The following is an 18,835-nucleotide window of genomic DNA, read 5'->3' as shown; positions in this document are numbered from 1 at the left end:
GAATAATCTTTTTTCTTTAAAAAAAATAAAATTCCCGTTATTTTGATCACATTCGGTTTTTGGTGCAGAGGGAGCCGAGTAAGAGAATGCAGGTACCTGCGGTTCTGGTACCAGGTCTTGACCTGCGTCTCGCTGAGGTTGAGCGCGTCGGCCACGTCGCTGCGGTCGGCCACGGAGAGGTACTTCTGGCAGCGGAACTTGCGCTCCAGGTAGGCGAGCTGCGCGTGCGTGAACGCCGTCCTGCGCCGACGCGGCTTGCGCCCCTTGCTTGCCGCCGCCGGGCCCGCGTCGCCCCCGCCGCCTCCGCCGCCGCCGCCGCCGCCGCCCCCGGCCGCCTCCGCCTTGGCGTCCAGCGCGCTCACGACGCCGCCATCGTTGCCGCCGCCCCCCGCGCTGCCGCTGCTGGCGCTCGCGTCGGCTACGTGCTCTGCCTCCCGATCCTCTTCCGACTCTTCTGCTGAAACAGTCACACACCGGATTCGCTAACAGTTCACGTAAATACGAGTACGCGCTAGCTCGACGAAGGCAGTCGACAGATTTGGACTACCATTGGTGTTCGGCCTATCATTCTCACCAAACCGATAGGTCGGGACCGAGAGATTCGGCCTCGTGGAATCGCAGCTGGCGCAGATAACTTGTCGAGGCTGCTCTCTTTTGTTATTGTGGTAAAGCAGCGTTTCAGTATCAATTCCACCGGCCGATACGATGAGGGAAGAAGAGGATTTACTATTCCTTACATGCGCAGTTTTTATTTTACTGCAAGAAACTGACAATCGGAAAAAGAAGAAGATACGTCGTTCATGGACGACCTCTCTTTTAAAATGTAGGCAGCAGAGTGATGGGACAAAATTAACGTTTCACCTTAAAGCTGAAATGGAATATGGGCTGTTTCATAATTTTTTGCCAATGAGAGCTACGGATTTCAAATTTTTATCGAACTGTGTAAACCCTAAAATTTCCAAAGATGACCCCTCCTTTAGAAGAGCCGTTCCTGCACTAAAACGATGTGCATAAGGAATCCACATTCTTTTTCACATCGTGCACGTTATTTTCTAACAGCTGACTTATTTCCCTCCGCGCGCCTAATCTTTCCAGTTTTTTTTTACAATCACAATTCGTAGGCCCCATAAACATTCCCGTTCACGATAAAACTACCAGCTTTAATGATGTCTCCGTATTCCACTCAATACTCCAATATTTTTAGATACAGTAAATACATATCTGTACGACAGGCAGCAAATCGCTACTGGACCGACGAACAGTGGACCCGCCGTCAGCACTAGGAGCTGGGTTCCAAGCCTAACTCACCGCCAACGCTTGGATGCTACCCCCGGGGGTCAGAACCCCAACCGAGGCCAACCGCTTCGTACACGCTAAGCAGATTTCGAACAATGAAGCGGTTAGTTGTCGTTCGTTGCCTTTCTCAAAAAAAAAAAAAAAAAAAAAGCTTCAATTGGCTCTGAGCACTATGCGACTTAACATCTGAGGTCATCAGGTCATCGGTCCCCTGGAACTTAGAACTACTTAAACTAAACTAACCTAAGGACTTCACACACATCCGTGCTCGAGGCAGGATTCGAACCTGCGACCGTAGCGGTCGCGCGGTTGAGGCTGAAGCGCCACGAATACAGATTTCCGTGATTTAGCAGATTCCAAATCACGACCTATAAGTTACAAAGTCAAATAACGTCTTTCTCATATCTAGACAATCGGCAAACGTGTCTTCCACCTGCTAGATGCACACTCTACAATCGACCTCCTCTCAACTAAATAAAGAAGTCAAATGCGAAGAAGCACTCGTCTGAACAATTTACATGATAAAAGAATAATGAGCCAGCGCAAACACACATCCATTTCAATCTTATCAAATTCCCACTTGATAACGAAAGCTGTCCAACACATACTAAGCATTAGTTCGCTATTCGGTCGTCTGGACGACAACACGGTGAAGTCAGATACATTCCCGCATTGCAACAGCTCTCTCCGGTGGATGGCCTCCCACTGTCAGCGGGACACTTGAATCATTCCTACCACAGGCCCCACATAGACACAACCATCAAACCAAATCGAACACATGTATATTTAACCGCTATACTTACAATTGAATGACATTAGACAATGAGCAAAGTATCCGAAATACACCCTGATTACGGCTCTGGAAATAGAAATATCATACCATTCTTATCACTTGACATACTCTCCCCTTTGGTATTACAGTATTCCACGTCAAATCAAAGCCTTCCTACCACTGGACATAGTCATATCCTTTACACACATCTCAGAACACAAGCACATACTCTATAAAATAGATGCTCCCAGTTTAGAAAATTATTCTGCTAAGGAACGTGTTATGAAACCGGTATTTTCAACCACCTCAAACCATCGTGGCTAGATGTTTATCCAGTATTTGTAAAGCATTCTCTCTCTCTCTATGCCATTTCAGAAGTTCCGTGATATATCTACAGGCTATAGGCGATGCTTTATTGAGAAAGATCGCAAGCAGTGGATGATGCGTAAGAAATGTACACTAGCTTTTCAGATCTCTAGTGCTACGCTATCCGCTAGAAATGAAGTGTCCGATTTTGAATCAACTCCTTGCATTCAAGCACATACCTGTGTAGCATCCTATGGAGAAGTCCTTTATTACAGCCACTAATGAATCATATTTCTAGCACTCTCATATCTCGAAACGACTCACATTTCTCTAGCCAATCTGCTACAGTAAAATCCCAGCCTCGTTTTAGTTAGCCACCATGCAACTGCTGCCACTTTTCCAGCTTTACGGATCTGATATTTCCAATTTAAATCGCAACTGGAGTCGGAGGAAAATATATCTACCACATTTTGCAACCCATGTAGAAACAGGCTAAGCTGCGTTACTGCGACAGGACAGTGTTTTAACCACTCGATGCAAACTGGAACTGCTGAAAGGACAATGATTTTTTCTACCTTACTGCAGTGCACCCCCCCCCCCCCCCGAAGCTACATACAGGTACTAAAGATCCGAGTCTAATCACATCTATCTTCGTTATTCTGTACCATCCAAGACAGAAATATTAGCAACTATAAAGCTCCACTGACTTCATCCGATAGACAACCAGATAAGATTTTCACTGCATCTCTCTCCTACCATATATCGAAAACAAAATACCGCATGCGTGCTAGCATCGAGCACATGTGACGATCCTATTAAATATACACGTTTTTATCAACTGCACACCTCAGTTTAATGTTTCACCACCTGTACCGTAGGACAATGATCATATCCTGATGACCATACTGTAAGTCGCAAGAGGCACACCCTGTGACCCTGTCTCGTTGTGTGAAACATTAATTTTTCTGCTCTAACATGCTTTGTACACTGTCAAACATTTTATTTATTTTTCCCCGCCACGACTTCGAGGTCTGTGTCAAGTTCTAAACTGACATTAACACAGCCTCTCGCAGAAAACTAGACTTCGCACAGTGACGCGATTGAAGTCATCTGATGACGTGAGTACCACTACCCAAGATCATAGGAGAGTGCCACGCCCCATGCCAAGCCCCCCTTTGCGGGAAGTTTGAATTTTGGAGGTGAGATAGGTGAATTGGGACACCTCTACACTTCGCACAGTGTAAATAATTTTTTTACTGCTGTTACTATAACAGATACTCGATGATTTTAAATAAAATTCACTTACAAGATAACAAAATTGGAATATTTCCAGAATGAGATATTTTCACTCTGCAGCGGAGTGTGCGCTGATATGAAACTTCCTGGCAGATTAAAACTGTGTGCCCGACCGAGATTCGAACTCGGGACCTTTGCCTTTCGCGGGCAAATGCTCTACCATCTGCAAGGTTCGCAGGAGAGCTTCTGTAAAGTTTGGAAGGTAGGAGACGAGATACTGGCAGAAGTAAAGCTGTGAGTACCGGGCGTGAGTCGTGCTTCGGTAGCTCAGATGGTAGAGCACTTGCCCGCGAAAGGCAAAGGTCCCGAGTTCGAGTCTCGGTCGGGCACACAGTTTTAATCTGCCAGGAAGTTTCGAAATTGGAATAGTTTTACCACATTCGCGTGGGTTTCCAAACTACAGTCCAAATCTGATTGCTATGCGTTCCGTTTCGACTGATTCCTCATATTGCAGTCATGTACGCAATCACTGTTTCGGTGCCAGCATCCCCCAGAAGGTATCTCCCCTCAACAAAACTGTTTCTCCAACTCGAACAAGCATTGTGAGTCAATCATAATGTGGTAACCAACAACGTCACAGTGGACGGAAAAGACACTGCCGATCTACTGAGATAATAAGCATTACAATTGATAATATGAACAATTTTACCAATTCTAAATTAATTTCAACTCTGATGTGAGAGCTTGTTTCCCAATTTCAGTATCATAGCTAAACTACCCCTTGGCCACTTTGCAAATCTGTATAGATGACTGTGCAGTACGTCCATTCATTGTTAATTCTCGAACACATATATCATCAAAGTATATTAGACAGCGCTCTACATATTTCTAACACCTATAGCATATAGCTTAATTTACGATCTATGTCTATGCTGATGGGACTCACAGAACATTCCCATAGTCTTATGCCAAAATTAGAGACTGAAAGACCTCCCTCACACTGTCATCGACCAACCCGCCCTGCGTCACTGGTACCTGTTTAATCTGCAACCGATCAGAAGTAGTCAGCTGTATTTCACGTCTCGTGAATGGATGGAGCTCGCTGAGTCCTCGCCCATCCAAGTGTACAAGATTTCTCGAAATGCGTCCATGTCGAGGAGGTTAGCATTTCTTATCGATGTACAGTAACAGATTTGATAGTGTTGTCCATCAATTTTAAACTATTATTCCAGAGTCTAGGATCAATAGCTGGAAGGTACTGTTAAGAGAGAGAAATAAACACACGCACTCCTAAGGCAACAACGTTCCTCACTTAAAACGGGCTATTATGTTAGATCACATAAGTTTCCAATCTATCACTCATATGTAAGGTAGCCCTGTTAATATTCCAATGTAAGAAGTATATTTTAAGCGCATGACATACATCCTTCTTCCCGATTTCTCTAGGATAAACTATGCTATCGAACAGTAAAACGAAAAAACTATTTTCTTAAAACTTTTGCTCTGTGTGATACAACATAGCTTTCCAGTGATAGATAGCGACCACTGTTCACATCCGATCACAGTTCAGAAATTATGCTATCCGTGAATCAACCCTATATATAAAATGACCGTTACTAACGGGGAAAGCCTCTTACAAGGAAACAGGTAAACGCATAGCAGCAGCGCCCGACATGCGAAAAATACCAGTCATTCTATCGCTAGCTCTGTCAGGCTCATATAAAAAGGTTGGCCATTGATCGTTGCCGGGCCAAATATCTCACGAACTAAGCGTCAAACGAAAACCTACAAAGAACGAAACTCGTCTAGCTTGAAGGGGGAAACCAGATGGTGCTATGGTTGGCCTGCTAGATGGCGCTGCCATAGCTCAAACGGATATCAACTGCGGTTTTTTTAAAATAGGAACCCCCATTTTTATTACATATTCGTGTAGTACGTAAAGAAATATGAATGTTTTAGTGGGACCACTTTTTTCGCTTTGTGACAGATGGCGTTGTAACAGTCACAAACATATGGCTCACAATTTTAGACGAACAGTTGGTAACAGGTAGGTTTTTAAATTAAAATACAGAACGTAGGTACGTTTGAACATTTTATTTCGGTTTTTCCGATGTGATACATGTACCTTTGTGAACTTATCATTTCTGAGAACGCATGCTGTTACAGCGTGATTACCTGTAAATACCACATTAATGCAATAAATGCTCAAAATGATATCCGTCAATCTCAATGCATTTGGCAATAAGTGTAATGACATTCCTCTCAACAGCGAGTAGTTCGCCTTCCGTAATATTCGCACATGCATTGACAAAGCGCTGACGGATGTTGTCAGGCGTTGTCGGTAGATCACGATAGCAAATATCCTTCAACTTTCTCCACAGAAAGAAAGCCAGGGACGTCAGATCCGGTGAACGTGTGGGGCATGGTATGGTGCTTCGACGACCAATCCACCTGCCATGAAATATGCTATTCAATACCTTTCAGCCGCACGCGAGCTATGAGCCGAACATCCATCATGTTACAAGTACATCGCCATTCAGTGAAAAATCTTGTAGTAACATCGGTAGAACATTACGTAGGAAATCAGCATACATTACACCATTTAGATTGCCATCGATAAAATGGAGGCCAATTATCCTTCCTCCCATAATGCCGCACCATACGTTAACCCGCCAAGGTCGGTGATGTTCCACTTATCGCAGCCATCGTGGATTTTCCGTCGCCCAATAGTGCATATTATGCCGGTTTACGTTACCGCTGTTGGTGAATGACGCTTCGTCGCTAAATAGAACGCGTGCAAGAAATCTGTCCTCGTCACGTAATTTCTCTTGTGCCCAGTGGCAGAACTGTACACGACGTTAAAAGTCGTCGCCATGCAATTCCTGGTGTATAGAAATATGATACGGGTGCAATCGATGTTGATGTAGCAGTCTCAACACCGACGTTTTTGAGATTCCTGATTCTCGCGCAATTTATCTTCTACTGATGTGCGGATTAGCCGCGACAGCGGCTAAAACACCTACTTATGCATCATCATTTGTTGCAGGTCGTGGTTGACGTTTCACATGTGGCTGAACACTTCCTGTTTCCTTAAATAACGTAACTATCCGGCGAATGGTCCGGACACTTGGATGATGTCGTCCAGGATACCGAGCAGTACACATACCACACGCCCGTAGGGCATTTTGATCACAACAGCCATACATCAACACGATATCGACCTTTTCCGCAATTGGTAAACGGTTCATTTTAACACGGGTAATGTATCACGAAGCAAATACCGTCCGTACTGGCGGAATATTACGTGACACCACATACTTATACGTTTGTGACTATTACAGCGCCATCTATCACAAAGCGAAAAAAGTGGTCCAACTAAAACATTCACATTTCTTTACGTACTACACGAATATGTAATAAAAATGGGGGTTCCTATTTAAAAAGAACGCAGTTGATATCCTTTCGACCTATGGCAGCGCCATCTAGCGGGCCAACCATAGCGCCATCTGGTTTCCCCCTTCATGCTAGACGAGTTTCGTTCTTTGTAGTTTTTTCGTTTGATGCTTACTTCGAGAGATATTTGGCCCGATCACTATCAATGGACCACCCTCTATACTCAGGGGGTTGCAGTACCTCACAAGCACCTATTGCTAACTTAGTTATGAAGCTGAAGTCTCGATTTTACACCCAACATGCGACAGGGGGGTTGGAGACATCACATAAATCATAGTTCGTTTAGAGGTATTGTCACGTTTTATCACACGTGAGATTGAAGTTATCTGATGCAGGAGAGGTTTACAGTTAACGATCGCAAGTAGACAGTGCTTTAAATCATATACAGAACACGTGGCTGTATGCATGTTTAACGCAGGCTATGTCACGTGACGGCAAATGCATGTAAGTTTATAGACGAATGGTTCTTTTTCTTCCAAAAATGCGTCAAAACGATAGGTAACTATCCCCCCTCACTTTTCTCAGTTCTATCTATTTTATGTCAGTTCTATCCATGTGATCGTGTAATAACCTCTCGTTCTGTTTTCTAGAATTGGTTTTAAATTTAGTACAGCTGCCAACATCTAGCCCAAATGCACTGATGGGTAGGCATTGTATGGCGCAGTACTCGATTGTATCCAGTCACCCACACATTTGGAGAGCGTTTGCCCTGTTTTCTGTATGAGTGTGTATATGCATGTGTCGCAGAAAACTCCCCAGGACGCAGTACAACAGAGTTAGTGTTCGAGTGTGGACCCCCCGCGCGTTTTTCCCTGACCGATGTTGGCGTGCGGTCCGGGGGGTCTTCTGCGACACATGCATATACACAGTCATACAGAAAACAGGGCAAACGCTGTCCAAATGTGTGGGTGACTGGATACAGTCGAGTACTGTACTATACTACGCCTCCCAATCAGTATATTTGGGCTAGGTGTTGGCAGTTGTACTAAATTTAAAACCAATTTTAGAAAACAGAACGAGAGGTTATTACACGATCGCATGGACAGGACTGATATAAAATAGATAGAATTGCGGAAAGTGATAAGGGACATAGGTATAAAATGACCGAATGTAAATGCTGCGAAATTGAACAGATACTTACGTATCTTCTGGTTGGTGCGGAACAATTTGTACATGTGATCAAGTATGCTGCAGCAAGAGGAATCTGAGAAAATATCGACATGGTATTGAAGGCAATGAGGGAAGCAGTCAATTTTTGTCCGTTGAGGCAGCATTATACTGTATGTCTATTGAGGTCCCTGTGATAGGCACGAGTTGACTACTGTATTTGACGCTTTTCAGGAAGACAGAGAACCATCCGTCCATAAACTTAAATGCATCTGCCGTCACGTGACATAGCCTGCGTTCGACTCGCATACAGCTGCGTGTTCTGTATATGATTTAAAGCACTGTCTACTTGTGATCATTAACTGTGAACCTCTCCTGCATCATATAACTTCAATCTCATTTGTGATGAAACGTGACACATTCCTCTAAACAAACTATGATTTATGTGATGTACTCCAACCCCCCTGTGGCATGTTCGGTGTAAAATCGAGACTTCAGCTTCATAACTAAGTTAGCGATGGATGCTTGTGAGGTACTGCAACCCCCTGTGTATATATTTGCCTGACAGAGCTAGTAGTAGAATGACTTGTAATTTTCGCATGTCGGGCGCTGCTGCTATGCGTTTACCTTTTTCCTTGGAAGAGGCTTTCCCCGTTAGTAACGGTCATTTTATATATAGGGTTGATGAAAGCATAGCATAATTTCTGAACCGTGATCGGATGTGAACAGTGGTCCCTATACATCACTGGAAAGCTATATTGTAACCATATCACACAAAGAAAATGTTTTAAGAAAAATGTTTTTCGTTTTACGATCCGATAGCATAGTTTATCCTAGAGAAACTGGGAAGAAGGATCTATGTCATGCGCTTGAAATATATTTCTTACAATGGAATATTAAGAGGGCTATCTTCCATATGAGTGATAGGTTGGGAGCTTAAGCGATCTAACATAATAGCCCATTTTAAGTGAGGAACGTTGTAGCCTTAGGAGTGCGTGTTTTTACTCTCTCTTAACAATACCTTCCAGCGTTTGCCTGAAGCTATTTAGGGAAATCACGGAAAACCTAAATCAATCAGGATGGTCGGACACGGGTTTGAACCGTCCCGAATGCGAGTCCAGTGTGCTAACCACTGCGCCACCTTGCTTTGGTATAAATCCCCTTGATTATTTCCTTTGGGGATATCAAAAGTCACTTGTGTATGAGTCGCCAGTGGATACGGAGATGGGATTAAGTGGTTCAAATGGCTCTAAGCGTAATGGGACTTAACATCTGACGTCATCAGTCCCCTAAACATAGAACTACTTAAACCTAACTAACCTAAGGACATCACACACATCCATGCCCGAGGCAGGATTCGAACCTGCGACCGTAGCAGCAGCGCGGTTCCGAACTGATGTGCCTAGAACCGCTCGGCCACATCGGCCGGCAAGTGGAATTAGTTGCTAGAATAGTAACTGCCTGTGATGTGATTCGAAACGCACCCGGGATATTTGTCAGGGTGCGTCAGAATCTTGTTCGCCAATTTCATGCTTGTATTGAGGTTGACGGCCGTCAGTTTTAGCTCACTTTGTAAGATACAGTACAAATGGTATGCTCATAGTGTCAATGATGGTATTTGCAGTCAAGTGTAACTAATGTAAATAAAAAAGTACACAGTGCTGCGATTTTATCTCTCCAACCCCAGGTTTCCTACCTCAAATTGTTCAGTGGAGCATCATCTGTGTTCTGTTAAATTTTTGCACGCTTTTACGGAAACACCCTGCACAATGCAGTCAGATTACATACAGTGAAAGAATGTCTGCTTTTCTGACAATTATTAGTTCTTCAAAAACAGATTATGAGAGCTGAGAACCCCAATGGAAGATAAAAGATGACTGACAACTAACCACCACAAACGCACGTAATATCATCTCTGCGAACTAATTCTGACACAGAGGATGTTGCGAAATTACGATACTTCCAGTTTCAAGCCTTAAAATTAAACATAACTTTTGAAGAAAAGATAAATCGCAAATTACAAAGTTACAACAGAAAGGAACAATGCTTATGGTACGTGAAGAATTCCATAACTTATTTAATCTGCGAACCACTAGATCAAACGTGCTCCTATTCAGCAGCTTTACTAGACACATTAATAGCAATTTTCGCTGTGTAGTTCACCGCAACATTGAATTTATATTCTCAGATAAGTGTGCTCATTAAACTGATAACATTTCTACATTTTTCTGCAGCTCTGCTGCTCGAGGTTACATCAAAAATTTCAGAGCAAATAAACTGATCAAAAACCCCTCTAGTTTGGCGTGAAATAAACTACGTCACACTTCAAGAAAATCTTTCTACGTCTAGGGCTACTTCATGTTCGGAAAGTTTCACAAAACTTTTCTGACGTCTACACGTCACGCAGAACAATTTTCATATCTGTTGTGAAATAAATATTTCCCTTTTGTAGTATTCAGGACAATCTTCCGCGCTCTCTGAAAGTACTGATAACTGTAGAACTAATGACCAGTCTAATCTGCAAAGAAGTGTTATCACAATAAGGCACTGATTTCCTAACTCTCCTGTACACACGGAGCTGGAATCGCTCCCTTTTCCCCCAGTCTTTACGTTGGTGATAACTCGAGGTGCTACGAATGGAATCGGGGTTGCAGCAGCTTGAACGCACGAACTCCGTTAAAGTTAAAGTTAGCAGTGCTGAATTGAATAGCAGACGGCGTGCTTGATGACATAAGCCGGTCGTTCTTTAGGGAAATAAAGGTGGAACGTGTTGACATTGAGTATATGCAGAAGGCACGCATAACGATGTAATGGGGCACAGCACACAACCACTCCGGTCGCATTCGATTTAAATTGAAGCGCTAGATGCGGGCGAGCACCGACGAGAACCGCAAATGAAAAGAGCCAACACTACACACTTAATTTCTGTTCTGTGCAAATGAACGCTCTTGCCTCTTACGCTTGACGGCTCGGGCGAATATGCCGGAAAGCTTCGGTGGCTTATTTAAGTGCACATTTGTAGCTCATTATGAACTGAAAAGCGGGTCGCAGCGTTGCTGCGCCATGAAGTAATTAGCCTGGCCAGATTTGACGTATGTTGCGAACTAATTTGCTTCACAGAGGAAGGTCACGGTTTCTCTGTCAAATAATCGAGAAACATCAAAAATGTCTGAGTGATGCTCCCGTTTTGTAGATTATATGAAAACGCCCGATAAGGCTACTCACGAATTATGTAGAGCGCTCTGATTTTTGCTGTCCACAATTTTCTAAGATCAGCCAATGCAAATGATGAGATGTTTCCTTTTATCAAATTACAGCCAAATTTTTCCTTCACTTATGTATTCAGAAGATTTATAAAAACAGGAAAATTCTTAATATTATTACTTTCACTGCATCTTTAACTAGAGAGTTCCATTGCTTCACTTTTTATTTTTATGTTTGCTAATCCCCTAAATTCTGTTTGTCTAATTAACAGTTGTGTGACTTTGATACAATGACAATACAGAGGCGTACAAAACTGTGGACAATGACAACACATTACTATGCCTATTAGTGTGTAGTAAACCAGATGGCATTGAAAACAATCATCTCGTTATGTATAAATGCAGGTTCTTTGTGGGAACGTTATAGCATTCCTCCTGCAACATTGTGGCAAGTTGCAGGTTACGACGATGGAGGTGAATAGCGATCCGGGACACTTCTCTCCAAATTAGACTACAGAGGCTCAATAACACCGAGACCTGCTGGGTGGTGGCGAGTGGAGACGCGTGCTCGCAAAACCAGTCCGGGACGATGCGAGCTGTGTGAACACGAGCGCTGTCATCTTCGACCACAGCATCGTCTTTTGGGATCCAATTTGTACCAAAGGATGGACTTGATCAGCCAAAATGGTCATATAATCCTCGAGTAAGAAAAATAAAAGCGACCTCGTAGAGCAGTCACAGAGCCCACGATATGGCTGCCCAAATCATCACCGAAATCCCCGTCATGTTTCACTCTTGGGGCAACGGCCTTGCCGCAGTGGATACACCGGTTCCCGTGAGATCACCGAAGTTTAGCGCGCTGTTGGGCGTGGCCGGCTCTTGGATGGGTGACCATTCAGCCGCCATGCGCTCTTGCCATTTTTCGGGGTGCACGCAGTCTCGTGATGCCAATTGAGGAGCTACTCGACCAAATAGTAGCGGCTCCGGTCAAAGAAAACCATCATAACGACCGGGAGAGCGGTGTGCTGACCACACGCCCCTCCTATACGCCTCCTCAATGAGGATGACACGACGGTCGGATGGTCCCGATGGGCCACTTGTGGCCTGAAGACGGAGTGCTTTTTTTTCAATCTTGGGACGTAAACTGTACCACAAGTTGGAAACGTACAACCAAAGGAATATCTTCCATTGCTTCGTAGCTCAGGTTTTATGGCTTCGACACCACGTTTTCCTATTACGGGCATTTGCATCTCTGATGAGTGGTTGTGGAATTCCATCTCGCCCTGCAATTCCCTGCTTATGGACCTGTCTCCGTGTTCTTCTGGTGCTGACAGGTTTACCACGTGTAACTTCAGTTCTCGAGTGTCTTTTGCAGCTCTCGTCCTCTTATTTTTGCCCCAGTCCTGTTCAATGACCATCCTTCAGAATTACTTAACACATCCTTTTGTCCGCATTGTGACTTAGCGGATGATGTTGTTCTACTTTCTTTTTTTTGCCGTATAAATCTTCGATAGGCTGCCTCTAAACACTTCCGCTCCCTCGGTTATAGAGGCAGCCACCATACGAGCACCAGAAATTGGCTCTCGTTCCAATTAACTTCGATTCGACATAATGAACTCACAACTGCACAGAACGCTGTTATAATCACGAATGTGCTGAGCCCATACTATAGTCGACGTTCGTGGTCACAAACAACAGCGCGACCAGCAGGCGTGGCTAGTATCTGCACTTACATTAAAACGTGCGTTTTTCTTAATGTAATTATATTTTTGTCCAACACCTGTGTGTCCTATAAAAAAGAATGAAATAAATAAAAGAGAGGAATGAATTTCCACTTCATAAAAGTAAGAAACTAGCATATACTAAGACTGAGATAAAAGCAGTGTTGTGTATTAAGATTCTGATGGAGAAATAGATCTAGGTAACTAACAGCATGCTTGTTTCATTTTTATTTCAGCGATGTGTGTATAATATTAGTGTTAAGTATCATTATTGAGTAATAAGTACAGGGTGACAATTATTATACACTACTGGCCATTAAAATTGCTACACCAAGAAGAAATGCAGATGATAAACGGGTATTCATCGGACAAATATATTATACTAGAACTGACATGTCATTGCATTTTCACGCAGTTTGGGTGCATAGGTCCTGAGAAATCAGTACCCACAACAACCATCTCTGGCCGTAATAAAGGCCTTCATACGCCTGGGCATTGAGTCAAACAGAGCTTCGATGGCGTGTACATGTACAGCTGCCCATGCAGCTTCAACACGATATCACAGTTCATCAAGAGCAGTGACTGGCGTATTGTGACGAGCCAGTTGCTTGCCCACCATTGACCATTTGGTGAGAGATCTGGAGAATGTGCTCGCCAGGGCAGCAGTCGAACATTTACTGTATCCAGAAAGGCCCGTACAGGACCTGCAACATGCGGTCGTGCATTATCCTGCTGAAATGTAGGGTTTCGCAGGGATCGAATGAAGGGTAGAACCACGGGTCGTAACACATCTGAAGTGTAACGTCCACTGTTCAAAGTGACGTCAATGCGAACAAGGGGTGACCGAGACGTGTAACAAATGGCACCCCATACCATCACGCCGGGTGATACGCCAGTAAGGCGATGACGAATACACACTTCCAATGAGCGTTCACCGCGACGTCGCCAAACACGGATGCGACCATCATGATGCTGTAAACAGAAGCTGGATTCATCTGAAAAAAAGGCGTTTTGCCATTCGTGCACCCAGGTTCCTCGTTGAGTACACCATCGCAGGCGCTCCTGTCTGTGATGCAGCGTCAAGGGTAACCGCAGCCGTGGTCTCCGAGCTGATAGTCCATGATGCTTCAAACGTCGTCGAACTGTTCGTGCAGATGGTTGTTGTCTTGCAAACGTCCCCATCTGTTGACTCAGGCATCGAGACGTGGCTGCACGATCCGTTACAGCCATGCGTATAAGTAGCCTGTCATCTCGACTGCTAGTGATACGAGGCCGTTGGGATCCAGCACGGCGTTCCGTATTACCCTCCTGAACCCACCGATTCCATATTCTGCTAACAGTCATTGGATCTCGACCAACGCGAGCAGCAATGTAGCGATACGATAAACCGCAATCGCGATAGGCTACAATCCGACCTTTATCAAAGTCGGAAACGTGATGGTACGCATTTCTCCTCCTTACACGAGGCATCACAACAACGTTTCACCAGGCAACACCGGTCAACTGCTGTTTGTGTACGAGAAATCGGTTGGAAACTTTCCTCATGTGAGCACGTTGAAGGTGTCGCCACCGGCGCCAACCTTGTGTGAATGCTCTGAAAAGCTAATCATTTGCATATCACAGCATTATCTTCCTGTCGGTTAAATTTCGCGTCTGTAGCACGTCACCTTCGTGGTGTAGCAATTTTAATGGCCAGTAGTGTACAATACAAAATACACTCCTGGAAATTGAAATAAGAACACCGCGAATTCATTGTCCCAGGAAGGGGAAACTTTATTGACACATTCCTGGGGTCAGATACATCACATGATCACACTGACAGAACCACAGGCACATAGACACAGGCAACAGAGCATGCACAATGTCGGCACTAGTACAGTGTATATCCACCTTTCGCAGCAATGCAGGCTGCTATTCTCCCATGGAGACGATCGTAGAGATGCTGGATGTAGTCCTGTGGAACGGCTTGCCATGCCATTTCCACCTGGCGCCTCAGTTGGACCAGCGTTCGTGCTGGACGTGCAGACCGCGTGAGACGACGCTTCATCCAGTCCCAAACATGCTCAATGGGGGACAGATCCGGAGATCTTGCTGGCCAGGGTAGTTGACTTACACCTTCTAGAGCACGTTGGGTGGCACGGGATACATGCGGACGTGCATTGTCCTGTTGGAACAGCAAGTTCCCTTGCCGGTCTAGGAATGGTAGAACGATGGGTTCGATGAGGTTTGGATGTACCGTGCACTATTCAGTGTCCCCTCGACGATCACCAGTGGTGTACGGCCAGTGTAGGAGATCGCTCCCCACACCATGATGCCGGGTATTGGCCCTGTGTGCCTCGGTCGTATGCAGTCCTGATTGTGGCGCTCACCTGCACGGCGCCAAACACGCATACGACCATCATTGGCACCAAGGCAGAAGCGACTCTCATCGCTGAAGACGACACGTCTCCATTCGTCCCTCCATTCACGCCTGTCGCGACACCACTGGAGGCGGGCTGCACGATGTTGGGGCGTGAGCGGAAGACGGCCTAACGAAGTGCGGGACCGTAGCCTAGCTTCATGGAGACGGTTGCGAATGGTCCTCGCCGATACCCCAGGAGCAACAGTGTCCCTAATTTGCTGGGAAGTGGCGGTGCGGTCCCCTACGGCACTGCGTAGGATCCTACGGTCTTGGCGTGCATCCGTGCGTCGCTGCTGTCCGGTCCCAGGTCGACGGGCACGTGCACCTTCCGCCGACCACTGGCGACAACATCGATGTACTGTGGAGACCTCACGCCCCACGTGTTGAGCAATTCGGCGGTACGTCCACCCGGCCTCCCGCGTGCCCACTATACGCCCTCGCTCAAAGTCCGTCAACTGCACATACGGTTCACGTCCACGCTGTCGCGGCATGCTACCAGTGTTAAAGACTGCGATGGAGCTCCGTATGCCACGGCAAACTGGCTGACACTGACGGCGGCGGTGCACAAATGCTGCGCAGCTAGCGCCATTCGACGGCCAACACCGCGGTTCCTGGTGTGTCCGCTGTGCCGTGCGTGTGATCATTGCTTGTACAGCCCTCTCGCAGTGTCCGGAGCAAGTATGGTGGGTCTGACACACCGGTGTCAATGTGTTCTTTTTTCCATTTCCAGGAGTGTACAATCGTCATAACTTCTGAACGGTTCGCATTAGGTCATTCAAACTGCACGGTTGGCCCCGGGGCATGATGAGAATTAGTATGCGCTGTATGGTTTGATTTAGCGACGGTGCCCACTTTCATTTGGATGGCTTCGTCAATAAGTAAAACTGGCGCATTTAGGAGACTGAGAATCCGCATTTCGCCATCGAGAAGTCTCTTCACCCTCTACAGGTGACTGTATGGTGTGTAATGCCCAGTCACGAAATAATAGGTGCGATATTTCTTGATGGCACAGTGACAACCGAACGGTACGTGAAGTTTTTGGAAGATGATTACATCCCCATTATCCAGAGTGACCCTGATTTCGACAAGATGCAAGACGGAGCTCGAACCCGTCGAAGCAGCAGAGCATTTGATGTCCTGGAGGAGCACTTTGGGGACCGCATTCTGGCTCTGGTGTATCCAGAGGCCACTGGCATGGGCCTCGATTGGCCGACATATTCACCAGATCTCAACAAAGACGACTCCTTTCCGTAGGGCTATATTAAGGACAAGGTATACAGCATTAACCCCAAAACCAGTTCTGAGTTGAAAACAGTTATTCAGAAGGTCATCGATGATCCGACACTTCAGCGGGTCACGCAGAATGTCGCTATTCGTCTGCGCTACACATCGCCAATGATGCAGTCACATCGAATATGTCATAACCTAAATCCGAACATCTTTAGTGACGTTTACATGTTGAATAAAGTGTGTGCACCCCGTAGTTTGTAACTAATTTAAATTTCTTCATATAGTTCAACAACTGTCGCACTGTACCATACATGTATCATTAAAAATATAATTATTGCAACGAACATAACATATGCCGAGGTGCTTTACCAATGTGCCATGGAAGGAAACCTTGCGAAAGTTTTCGACACTCTTTGGAATCTTCCGAACGATGCGATAATCGATAACCTGAATTGTGAGTAGAAGAAAAAGGACGTCATTTGTCACATTTCCTTAGTTATTATGAATTAATGACACTGAAAAATATCAGTGACTTGTTATAATCTACTGCCTGGAATCTCATTGACTGGAGTGGAATCGTGTTCAGTGATGACCAGCGGTGACGTGGTGGGATACCAACCCGAGTACTGCCAGACAACCGGAAGTAATGGTCTGGAGTGGCATTTCTTGTCACACAAGGGCTCCTTTGTTTGTCACAGCGGTGCATCGACTATAATCTGCGCCTGTTTTGTTGCCATTGCTATCAAGTCATTCTAGGCTTACATTTCAGCAAGGTAATGCCTGCGTTCACACGGCGAGAGTCTCTATTGCTTGTCTTCGCACTTGCCAGCAAGGGCGCCAGCTCTCTTCCCATTTGAGAACGCATTATTGGTTGGGCCCTCTAGCCAATCCGAGATTTTGACGATCTAATGTGCCAATTGAACAGAATTAGGCAGAATGACATACAAGCACTCTATCAATTAATGCCAAGCCAAGTAACTGGTTGCATCAGGACAAAAGGTGGACCAACGCGTTATTAGCTTGCTCACTTTGTAAAGATCTTTCTCGTGGATAAATCATCTAATTTTTCTGAAATTATAATAATTTGTCTGTACATGTACACCATATCTGCCGAATACCGATTTCCATTCGGGTAATTCTTTCGTGGTGGGCCTTTTTTTTCTTAGAATGTATGTTAATTTTAGTTTCAAGCTTGTGTTCACTGTAGCACCTTTAGAACAACAAACGAAATGTTTGCATGAACACTGACTCACCATTACCACTGACACACATAGAGTAGGAAACGTGCTAAGTGTACAGTGATCGTTTAGTCAGGTTTCCAGAGGCATGAATTACTTAACACATGCATTCCCCCACCACTATCCTTGTATGCAAGTTACGTTTTCGCATACCGAATTTGGAATTTAAAAATGGTGACAAGTGAAGCTATTCATGTGGGAGTTGCGCAGCTTCTAGCCGAAGAGCGTATAGTGACGTTGACGAAGAAAAACGGACCCTCAAATGCTGCGTATGGAAATGAGTATCTAATACCAATCATTTGGGAATAGCTAATACGTTAGTAAGAAAGTTATCTACGAAGAAAGACGTTTCATACGAAAATCGTCTAACGGTTTATACAACAGTCTGATACACGTATGCGAGTACACAAGTAACATTGTAACTTCCGGCAACTAGAGGCACTACAACACGCTTATCGCATTCTGAAGTGCACTGTTTCTAAATTTTCATTTTATCTACAATACACTGAAGGTACATGTGAAAGTAATTTTATTGTCTCAACGATTCCGCTTTATTTTTGTTTCTAAAGTTAGTGAAGGTTCTGATAGGTACTGTAAATACAACGATACAACGTTCCCTTTGCCGGTAGGATACATAATATTGTAACCAAACTTTGTACTATTATGCAGAATATTCATTATTCAATGATACCGCCAATACGAACACTGTTGCAATTGCCTAAGATTTTATTGAGCAAAATCTTATCTGTATTCTAAAAAAAATGCGTTTTCGATATTGACAGTTCTGGAGTAATCTGAACCTCAGGAAGTCCACACTCTCAGCTGCGATACTTTTAGAATCCGTTCAAACAACGGTGTGCTTGATCACAAAT

The 18,835-nt window shown here is 44.8% G+C and overlaps 1 protein-coding gene across 1 annotated transcript in view; it reads right to left on the bottom strand.

The window, feature by feature from the left end:
• The window catches only part of LOC124722783 (barH-like 1 homeobox protein), a 103,772-nt gene that overhangs the window by 9,211 nt on the left and 75,726 nt on the right, over nucleotides 1–18,835 (bottom strand). Inside the window, exons 2-3 of the mRNA XM_047247917.1 lie at nucleotides 395–454; nucleotides 97–301 (exon numbers count right to left, since the gene is read on the bottom strand). Of these exons, the coding sequence (XP_047103873.1) occupies nucleotides 97–301; nucleotides 395–454 (265 nt within the window). The remainder of the gene's footprint in view (nucleotides 1–96; nucleotides 302–394; nucleotides 455–18,835) is intronic.

Source organism: Schistocerca piceifrons, chromosome X (genome assembly GCF_021461385.2).
Source record: "Schistocerca piceifrons isolate TAMUIC-IGC-003096 chromosome X, iqSchPice1.1, whole genome shotgun sequence".
Taxonomy (NCBI): Eukaryota; Metazoa; Arthropoda; class Insecta; order Orthoptera; family Acrididae; genus Schistocerca; species Schistocerca piceifrons.
Note: the sequence above shows the minus strand (reverse complement) of the source record. Positions and strands in the feature narration are given on the sequence as shown.